Source organism: Procambarus clarkii, chromosome 11 (genome assembly GCF_040958095.1).
Source record: "Procambarus clarkii isolate CNS0578487 chromosome 11, FALCON_Pclarkii_2.0, whole genome shotgun sequence".
Taxonomy (NCBI): Eukaryota; Metazoa; Arthropoda; class Malacostraca; order Decapoda; family Cambaridae; genus Procambarus; species Procambarus clarkii.
In genome coordinates, this window is record NC_091160.1 from 42,489,595 (window position 1) to 42,501,214 (window position 11,620).

Consider the following 11,620-nt stretch of genomic DNA (forward strand, 5'->3'; position numbering starts at 1 on the left):
GGTGGCATATTTTGGCCGTAATAGGGCGGGGAAGTCTGGCAAAAGAGAGGCGTTGACAGAGCAAGCACCAGACGAGGTCTGCTCCACCTCAGCTGTCAGGCGGGAGTTACCACAAAGATATTACCTAATTATTTCAATGTCTCTGATTGATTTTTTTTTTTTTTGCAGTAATATTATTCAATAGTGTGTATTGTGATATATTTATATAGTAAAATATGCAAACCATCGCTGTACTCGATTATGGTGTGCATATTAGTGATTCAATTATTATGTTCATAAAACAATAAACAAATAGTTTTGCCGTTATTACACTATATACACAGGTTATATATAAGTATCAGCATGTTTTGTTCACCATAACAAACCACTAAGTTGGTACTGTGAGTCAAAAAGCAACGAGGAATGGCCACCACTCGCCAGCCAGCCACCCACTCGCCACCACTCCCTCCCTCACCTCCTCACTTGCCAACATACTCCTCCCACCACTGTTTTTGCTTTTATTCACTACATACAGACATTATATATAAGTATCTACATGTTTTGTTCACCATAACTATACATCTAAGCTTGTATGGTGAGTTCAGGCAATAAGAGACGTAGCTACACACACAGTCAGCAAGTGGCTGCTGCCCTCACTGGTTCAAGGCCAAACGCACTAATATTTCTCTTCCAACAATACTGTGGTGTTATTACATTATATACACACACACATTATATATAAATATCTACATGTTTTATTCACCATACCTGTACAAATAAGCTGGTATGGTGCCCAAAGACCATAGTGGCCACCAGTACACAAAATGACATGTTATGCAGACGACGCACCTCCCTCACCAAAATGGTGGCTCCCAACATACTCCTATTGCTGTTATTACACTCTATACACACATTATATATAAGTATCTACATTTGTGTTCACCATAGCGAACCACTAAGCTGGTATGGTAAGTCCAGTCAATAAAAGGTGGCCCACATACAGTCAGAAGACGACGCCACCACCCTCCCTCCCTCAGCATTACTCCTCCCACCATGGAGTACAGGGCTAAATATCTCCACAGTCCTGCTATTATCAGAATCCTGGTCAGTTTTATCACAGTGAAGGGTCTTCTGTAATACTATCGTCGCTAAATAATAGCATGTACATATATATTTTGACATTTTTAGGCAATGCTGTGGTCACAAGCTGAACAGCAGTGCTGTGAGCTCATGTTGTGTGTGCCAGCCTTGGTGGCTCACGTGGCTCACTCAATACTGAGGTTCTCACACCCGGAAATGTTGCCCACGATTTTTTTTTTCTAGGTGGCGTCTGATAACTCTCGGTCGTGGCTGGACTATAGCTGCCCCTATCCCTAGTGGGACATAAATCGTGTGCTAAAGCCTCAGTCATCTATATATGTATTGCACGGTTTCGGTAAAGTTACTCCCATCGTCTATATATATATTGCGTGGTCTAAGGGTTAAGGGAGTGGTCATCTAGTTGTAAAGTCTGTCAGGCCAACACTGTAGTACTCTCAATACTAATGAATACTGTACATAGTGTTCAATAAACTGCTAAGCAAGTTAGTTTTAGGTTTAAGATCTTCACATCATGCACTTTGTAGCCTATTCAGAATTTGTTGTTTTAATAAAGAGCCTAATTAGGAAAAGAATACCATTATACATTGATAATCATAATGGCCAGTGTTATCTTTTTCAGTCCCCCATTGTTGTTTGGAAGATGAAGGCTCCTGAGAAGAAGCCATTAGTGCGACAAGAGATAACAGAGTTGAAAGCTGCAGTCCGTAAAGGCAGTCAGAAGAAGCATGTCTCTGCCTTCAAAGTTCTTGGAGAGTTTCAAAGTCCAACAGATGCAATTTAGAGCATCTTTTTTTATCTATAGATTTTTTAACTTTTAAGTGTGGATTGTAAATTGTCTTGAGAAATTAAATTTAAAGCTGGTGCAAGGCCCCCCTCCAGTGTCACCTTGTTGATATGAGGGGGCACACGTACAACTCCCTGGAGTCGGTGAGGGTTGCTGTATCTCCTCCTCCTATCCCTTTCCAAGCATTGTACATGCTAAGGTACACACCCATAGGGATCTTGTTTGGGTCAACAGACCACCCACTGGAGGGGCCCACCCATGAGGGGTGGTTAGGTATCCAGGCTGGGGCGAAAGGAAGAAAGAGGTCTTTGCACCTATGTGGGAGAATGTACAATGCAGTAGGACGCCTTTTGTTAAAAAAGAGGGAGCACCATTTGGAACGACGCACCCCCTTCCTGCACTGGCCAATGCTCGGCCTCCCTAGCTACCCTGTTAAGTGGTAGCCCTTGGCTCCGAGACCCAAACTTTTCAAATTAAAGCTGAATGGACACCAAACTGACTTCTCTATACAGGCTTGTGAGGTATGTGACCAGGATCCCCCCCTTCCCTCTTTCCCAGTTGGTTGGTGATGGAAGATCGGGCTACATTCAGCCCATACCAGGCTCCTTTGTTGACTCTCCTGACTAATCCTCTCTGTTTCCCTTCCCACTTTGGTGGCAGGGTTGAGAGCCAACCCCCAGAGGTGACCACCTCATCATCTGGAGTGGCTCCATCTTTCGTTGTGATACAGTAACTGAGCATTTTATCCTTTCCTCTTCATACTGGGAAAGCTCGGCATCATAACCCCTGCTCTCGAATATGATGGATTCCTCCCTACTCATCTTATGTTCCAAGATTTGTTTGGTCCTGCCACGTGGAGTAAGCATTTTGATCTTTATCACATGTATCATACTTGTCTTGATGATTTACACATCCATAAACACCTGATTGATTTAGTTGATACCTACAGTATGTCACTTTTAACCCTTAGACCGCGCAATACATACATATATGATTTGACAAAATAATTTAACACAAGTTTTTAAAACTTGGACAAATACTTCCCAATTTTTTTTGCATAATCAACTAGGCAAATGCTCCAACTTTGTCTAAATGATCACAGCGTAACTTGAAAACCAAGAGAACCAAAATTAATTGTAAAATTTAATATTGAAAACTTCAGATTTTCAATTCAGAATAAAAAATATGAACCATCATTAATTGTTCATTTAATGTTATTACTTTCTCAAAATATCATATGATCTTCATTTTTATCAAATTAGAATATAGGTTTTCAGTATAGTTTACTGTAAAAAAATCGTCAATAGGCATTTGAAATTGAAATACGTGGCAAATTTAGACCAAAAAAAATTATGACTCCAAATGTATAAAGTTTATGAAAAATCCATTCTGAAGGGATTGTAGAACAGACAGCTGAGTACACAATGTCAAAATAGTGAGAGTCAGTTAATAACTGGAATTTTAGAAGCCACTCAAAGTTGAAACTCTGGTTTCAGAGATAATTGAAGTTATCAACAATGAATAAAGGTAGTTTTAATTCATTAATTTAATTGTATGTTTTAATAAACATTGTTTGGCATTCGTACTCGAATATGTGAAAGTTGTAGGTCAATGTGTTGAAATGAAGTCAAGAAAAAATAACCCCCAAAAACACAAAATATAGAGATAATTATATTGATTTAGGGGGATATATTTAGGGTATACTTTATATAAGTGAAAAAGCTCTAATATTGTCCCTAATCATCAAAACAACCTAAAGAGACAAAGAAAATAGTCTGAAATAAAAAAAAATCAGCCCCAAAAAATTAAAAAGTCCCAAGTTTTGCGAGTTGTGACTGATTTATTTGTTGACCAATTTCATTCTATCTTTACATAGTTATGAAAACATATGCATTCTTAAGGATTTAAAGGTTCCAACAAAATCAGATAATAAACAAAGGAGAAAAAACTAAAATCTTAAAAAAAAAATTCGCCTAAAAAAATACAGTATATATTTTTGGGACATTGATGAAAGTAACATATATTAACATTGGACAATGTGTTTATATGATATATAACAAAATAGATCATATTAACATAGTTATTCATTATTATTTGTGTTATGTATTACTCAGCAATGATATAAAGGCACCAACTGCACATCCACTTTGTGGACACTTCTTACTACTATTGTTCATCTTTGTGCATCGGACAGGTGCTTACATCTCTTTATTCGTCTGATGTGGTTCTTAGAACACCATCACCACTTCTTCCCTTCTCAATTTGGTTTCCGCAAGTGCCGCAACACAACAGATGTCCTGGTGAACTTGGAGGTCTATATTCCTACTGCTTTTGCTGCAAAGACCTCCGTTGTTGCCGTCTTTTTTGACCTGGAAAAGGTTTGCGACACCACTTGGCAATATCATATTCTATCCCAACTTCATTCTTTTGGCTTTCATGATCATCTCCCTCTCTTTCTCCGCAACTTCCTCTCTCGTCGTTCCTTTCGGGTGAGGCTTGGTACCGCTCTCTCTGCCTCTTTTCAGCAATACGAAGGTGTGCCCCAGGGTAGTGTTCTGAGCACTACCCATTTTCTGGTTGCCCTCAATGGTCTTCTTTCCTCTCTTCTTTCAGATGTCTTCTCCGCTCTTTATGTCGACATCTTACCCTTTGCTGTCAGGGTGATGATTCGCCTCTCCTTCAGCGCCGGCTTCAACTTGCGATTAATGCCGTGTCGTCTTGGGGCACCAATCATGGCTTCAGGTTCTCTACATCCAAGACTTGTGCTATGACTTTTACTCAGAAGCGTGTCGTTCTTCGTCCTTCTTTGTCACTTTATGGTCACCCCATTGTGTACAAGGATTCCGCTAAGCTTTTGGGGTTGATTTTTGACTCTCGTTTGTCTTGGTCGCCCCATATCTCTTACCTCTGTGTTGAATGCTCTAAGGCCCTTACCCTCCTTTGGGTATTGTCCCATACTTCTTGGGGAGCGGATAGGCGCACTCTACTCGCTTTACATTCCTCTCTCGTCCTGTCTAAGCTCAATTATGGTTGCCCTGCTTAATCGTCTGCTTCTCCTTCTACTCTTCGCCGTCTTGATGCTTTGCACCATACTGGGTTGCGCCTCAGTTCTGGTGCCTTTCGTTCGACTCCCGTCCTCGGCTTGTATGTTGACACTGGCTTCCTATCTCTCCAGGACCGCTGTGATCACTACTGTCTTCGTTATCTTGCGCGATCCTTGCAACATCCTTCCTCTCGCCTCTGTCATGCTTTAACTTTTGCCCCTCCTGCGGTTCCTGTTCCTCTTCACCACCTCCCTCTTTCTGTGCGGTTATCTCGCTTACAGGATTCTCTTTCTGTTCGTATTTCTAATATTTCTCCTCATGTTGTTCCTTCTTTGCCCCTGTGGAGAGTCCCCCTTCTACAGTTTTGTACATCCTTGACCCGCATCACTAAAGCTTTTACCCCTCCTACGGTTCTAAAATGCCTTTTCCTTGAGCACTTTTCTTCTCACTCCCGCTCCGTTTCCGTCTTCACTGATGGGTCTAAGTCTGTGGACGGTGTAGGCTACTCTGTTGTTTTTCCCGATTGCACTTATGTGTCGCTTACCTCCGGAGACTAGCATCTTCACAGAACTTTATGCTATTCTCTATGCTCTTCGTCTCCTGCTTTCTCATTGTCAATCTTCCTTTGTAGTTGTTGTTGACTCTCGTAGTGCCCTCATGGCTCTCGGGTCCTTTAATCCGGTTCATCCAGTGGTTGTCGAGATCCAGCATTGGCTGTTTCTTGTTCACATTAAATTTAAGTTGGTTGAGTTTTGTTGGGTTCCCAGCCATATTGGCGTCTCTTTAATGCGCGTGCGGATGCTACCGTCAGGGAAGCTGTCCGCTCTTGTCCCATCTCTCGTAAAGGTATTCTTTATTCTGACTTTTACCCGGTTATCCATTCCTCCATCCTTACCCGTTGGCAGACTTGTTGGTCGTTTGTTACTGGTAACAAACTGCTTGCTCTTAAGAGTTGTGTGTCCTCGTGGCTGTCCTACCACCATAACCAACGATGGGAAACAGCTCTGGCGAGGTTGCGTATTGGCCATACTCGCTTAACTCATGGTCACTTGATGGAGCGCCACCCTGCTCCTTATTGTCCTAGTTGCATTGACCCTCTTACGGTCGTGCATATTCTTGATGAATGTCCTGACTTCCGGGACGAGCGTGTCTTGTTTTCCGACCGTCCCCCGTGGTCGCTTGTCCCTCGATAGTATTCACCTATTCTTGGTGACTCGGATACTTTTGATATCATTCGCCTTATGCATTTCTGTTCTCGTATTGGCATCCTTGGTGATATTTAGCGCCCTCTGATTATCCAGCACTACATGGTACTACATAGCATTCCTGGTTTGGTGCCTTCTTTTGATAATTACTTGCATCTTTTTATTACTGCATAATCCTTCAGTTCCACTTATTAGGAGCTGTTCTCCTTATCAGTAAAAAGTTCTTATTTTTCAAAAATTTGTCTGAAATCAATTTCTGAAAATATTTTGATGAAAGTTTCACAACACTGAAACCAATAAGTTGGAGATTTGTTTAACATTTTTAAGTTATGTTTACATAATTCAAATATTTTTTGCTACTATGACCCCCTATAATAGCTGAAATATGCGCAGTCTAAGGGTTAACCCCTATTCAGACTGGCACACGTGTGGTTGCAGCCCCTTCTCAGGAGGTAGCCGACTGCCTGGCAATGTTGTCTTGCATTGGTGAGACTTCAGTTCAGGTCTCTTAAAAATGCCCTAATGGTTAAATGCCATCTTTGGCACAGTCATTCTCCCGAACCATGTCGCAACTGGAGATAGGGAGCTGAAAGACTGCCATAAGGATATTAAATATATTCTTGAGGCCCCAAGACCTCCAGATCCTCCAGATTGATATGTTCACTTGTCTCCCTCAGGGTCGTCGTCGTCGGCCTCTTTGAGTAGTCAAAATCACTTTTCATGGTAGGGCCCTTCTGTCTTCCATTATTCTTGCAGGTGCCAGATGCTCCGTCCAGGAGTACAGTACATGCCTCTGCTCGAGTAGAGGAGCCTGACAAGATCAAACACATGACATAAGAGGTGGTCACTCAGTACTAAATGCCTTCTCCTTGCCTCTTCAATAGGTGTTGGAAATTTGGGCATGGTCCCTCGCAGTGCCCCCTTGTGTTGAGTCCCAGGTCATTCTAAGACCGAGTGCTCTTCTGCCCAGCCTCACTGCATCAATTGCGGTGATGTCCACCCTGCCTTCTCCCACACATGCATACACTACAAATTTGAGGAAGCCAGTCTCAATTTACAATATTGCAATCGGATTTCTTTCCTTGAGCCAAGACTCCAGGTTCACCACCTGAACTCTTTCTCCGACAGGACTTTTGCTCATGTGCTGCATCACACTACTCCTCCCCACCTTTCTCAATTCCGCAACTGTTTCCAGCAATGCATCCTCCGAATAGACAGTACGTTTTAATACTAAATTTAATAAGTATGTTTCCTGACTGTCATGCATAGTACATAATTGCACTTATGGGGCTGTTACATTTACCTCCCCATTTATTCTCCTCGTTTTATGTTAAGACACTCAGAATTTTATGATGAAGTTTTCAAGTTCAATTCTCTATACACAAGTTTTAAATGTTAGGAATTTCTTTTTCAGTTTTATTAAACAATAGAGATTTTATACAAAATTTTAAAATATCCTGAGTAACTTTACAATTTATTGAAATATTTTAGTTTTGTTTTATTAGTTTTATAAAACTGTAATATCAATATAGCTATAGGTTTTGTACTAATTGTAATTAAGAAGCAATAAAATGTTTGTCCTCATACACTAAGAAGGTTAGGTTAGGTCGTGGTTTTCTATTCAGCTTTTCAGGTAAACTCGAATATTCACAATATATTTGACAGTACGGTTTAATACCAAGTGAAAATAAGTACAATTCCTGACTGCTAGGAATAGTACATAATTACTTGTGCTGTTACATTTATCTCCCCATTTTTGGAGGATGGGCTGGTTTCCAGGCCACAGATCTCGACACCTCCACCAGCTCCCCGTCTTCCCATCTCCATTGTGTACCTGAGCGTTTTCCTCATTGTTCAATGCCAGGTGTTTCCACCCTTTCCTCCCAGTCTTCTCCTGTCATTCAATTCTGTGTCACCTCTCCATCTCCTCCTCTCTTCTCTATCCTGTGACCTTCCCTTCTCAATCCTGTCTTCCTTCTCAGCCCTTCCCTCTGTATTTTGGCCCTCCACGACACCTGCCCCTCCTGGCCATTGTCCATACTCCTCCCAATCGTCTTCGTGTTGTCCACTCTCGTTCTTTCTCTCGTTCTTAGGCTGTCACACAGGACACTGTTACTGGCACTCCTGAATCTCACGGTCAGAACCATAAACTTGGTTCCTATCCATCTTCCTCCCCAGCTGGTAAGAAGGTGTTGGTCCATCTCCTGCTTGACCCCTCTCATTCTTAGACACATCTTCACACATGGGGTCTATGTCTGCCAATGGTGTTGGATACTCTGTTGTCTTTCCAGACCAAGCCTGTGTGTGCCACCTATCTCCGGAGGCTAGCATCTTCATGGCTGAACTGTATCCTATCTTGTATGCCCTTTGTCAATTGCCTTTCCATCGTCAGTACTCCTTTACCATAGTGGTTGACTCTCATAGTGCTCTCATGGCTTTGGAGTCATTTAACCCGATACATTCTGTGGTAGTAGAAATCCAATAGTGGCTGTTTCTAATCTCTAGCAGATAGGGGGGGTAGAAATAGCCTAAGCTACTCTATCCCTATGAGATGTATTTCTTTCTTGTCTCAATAAACATACTTGAACTTGAACTCTAGCAGATTTAAGTAGGTTGAGTTTGGTGGATTCCCAGCTATATTGATATTTCCTTAAAGGAGCATGTGGACACTGCCGCTAAGGAGGCTATACACACTTGTTCCATTTTCTGAAAAGGACTCCTTATTCTGATTTCTATGGTCATTCATTCCTCGATTCGTGTCCGTTGGTAGGGTCATTGGTCTTCTGTTACTGGTAACAAACTGCATGCTCTTAAGGCTAGCCTATCCCCTTGGCCTTCTTCCTACCACTGTAACCAATGGTGAGAAACGACTTTGGCAAGGCTGCATATTGGCCATACACATTTAATTTGCATGCCCTTAACCCTCAAACCGCGCATATCCTATATAAATGATATCAGTGACAAAACCGAAACCGCGCACATCATTTATATATGATTTCGTGTCTAGCGCTATAATTTAAATGCCCCGCCTGGGATAGGGGCAGCTATAATATAGCCACGACCGATAGTTGCCAGATGCCACCTAGAAAAAAAATCCAGGCCAACATTCTTGGGTGTTACAGCGTCAGTATTGAGCAAGCCACCAAGGCTGGCGCACGTAGCACGAGCTCACAGCACCGCTGTTCAGCTTGTGACCACAGCATCGCCTACAAATACCATAATATAAATGATACTGCTATTATTTAGCAGTGATAGTATTACTGAAGCCCCCTGACTGTGATAAAACTGACCAGGATTCTGATAATAGCAGGATTGTGGTGATATTTAGCGCTGTGCATGGAGGGAGGAGTAAGGCTGTGGGAGGGAGGGTTGTGGCGTCGTTTTCTGACAGTGTGTGGCCACCATTTATTGACTGCACTCACCATACCAGCTTAGTGGTTCGCTATGGTGAACACAAATGTAGATACATATATATATCGTGTGTATAGTGTGAGATAACAGCGAGAGGAGTAGGTTGGGAGCCGCCATTTTGGTGAGGGAGGAGCGTCGTCTGCACGACTTGGCATGTTGTTTACTGATGGCCACTATGATCTTTGGGCACCATACCAGCTTATTTGTTCAGGTATGGTGAATAAAACAGGTAGATACTTATATATAATGTGTGTGTATAGCGTAATAACACCACAAACAATATTGTTGGAGGACAAATATTAGTGCGTCTGGCCTTGAGAACGGCCGCCGATCAGCTGACTGTGTGAGTAGCTACGTCTCTGTGCCTTTACTCACTATACAAGCTTAGATGTACAGTTATGGTGAACAAAACATGTAAATACATATATATAACGTCTGTGTATAGTGAATAAATACAGAGTATTGTGGGAGGTGAATGAGGGTGAGTGAGGTGGTGTTGAGGGAGGGAGTGGCAGTGAGTGGCTCGCTGGTGTTTGGCGATCACTCCTCGTTGCTTTTTGACTCACAAGACCAACTTAGTAGTTCTTTATAGTGTACAAAACATGCAAATACTTACATATAACCTGTGTATATAGTATAACAACAGCAAAACTATTTGTTTATTGTTTTATGAACATAATTGAATCACTAATATGCACACCATAATTTTGAGTACAGCGATGGTTCACACATTTTATAATATAAATATACCACAATTCACTGTATGGAATAATATTACTGCAAAAAAACTAAGAAAAAATCAATCAGAGACATTGAAATAATTAGGTAATAATATGTTTGTGGCAACTGCCGTCTGACAGCTCGGGCAGAGTAGACCTCGTCTGGCGAAGGCTCTGCCAACGCCCCTTTTTTTGCACAACTTCCCTACCCTATTGCGGCTAAAATATGCCACCTACGATTTTTTTTGTTATTTTTTCCGTGATCAGGGAACAAAAATGAACACTTCTATAAGACGAAAGAATTTTTTTGGATTTTTTTTTTTTTTTTTTTTTTTTGCGCCTGTGGGTGTGAATTCCATTTGGGCCCCTAGCGGTTTGAGGGTTAATGGAGTGCCATCTTACTCTTTATTGTTCAAACTGCATTGTCACTCTTACAGTTGTGCATATCCTTGTTGAATGTCCTGACTTTCAGGACGTGCTTATGTCTTGCTTCCCGACTGTCCCTTGCAGTCATGTCATTTGTTCCTCGATAAAATCCTTGAACCCAATATCGAAAATATCGCTCGCCTTATGCACTTTTGTTCTTGTATTGGCATCCATAGTGATGTTTAGCAACTTTTAAATATCCTGCTACTTTGATGGTGCTACATAGTTTCCCCAACTTGGTGCCTTCTTTTGATAATTACTGTACTTATATTCTTAGAATTATAGTGCTGTATATATAACAAAGTACAGTATTGTCTAAGTTTAAAATTAAGTAAAATGGGATGAGGATAATAGAAAAAAGCATGTTAATAAATGGTTAACTATATTAATCTTACTCTAATTACAAACAGATTCTATAATTAACTATTTACTTGCTTAACATGTGAAATATTTTACAGAATTATAAACATTAGGTCGTCTGTAAACATATTGGTTCTCTCTATCATATTGGTACAGTATGTCTTTAAGTGGCTGTCTCAATCTTTATTAGTAAATGTGTTTTCAAATATTTTTGTTTTTATTTAACAATTTTCAAATGAGACTACAATACAGGTTACTGTATATACTGTACTTTAAAACAGCAAAAATATATAGAGTACTACTGTGTATACTTTTTTTTAATTACCATCTCTAACAAATATTATTGTAAAGACATTTGTTCGGTATACAGTAGTTCTAAAGTTCGGATCCACTTCCATACAAGTGTGTGATGTTAATTAACCTTCCAGATCACTGAGAACAAAATCCATCATTTGGGGAAAAAATATGAAAATATGGCAAACAATTAACCTTTAGAAAAAAGAACACACTTTTCCTCTGCCTATGGTGTGCTTGCATAAATTTTATAAGCACATGAAGTTTTAACATTAGATTTTCCAACCGAAAATCCTG

At 40.8% G+C, this 11,620-nt stretch overlaps 1 protein-coding gene across 1 annotated transcript in view; it reads left to right on the forward strand.

Annotated features, from left to right (window-relative positions):
- LOC123758458 (catenin alpha) overlaps positions 1-11,337 on the forward strand; it is a 63,266-nt gene extending 51,929 nt beyond the window's left edge. Inside the window, exon 18 of the mRNA XM_069322714.1 lies at positions 1,700-11,337. Within this exon, the coding sequence (XP_069178815.1) occupies positions 1,700-1,861 (162 nt within the window). The 3' untranslated portion in view covers positions 1,862-11,337. The remainder of the gene's footprint in view (positions 1-1,699) is intronic.
- Positions 11,338-11,620: the final 283 nt, after the last annotated feature.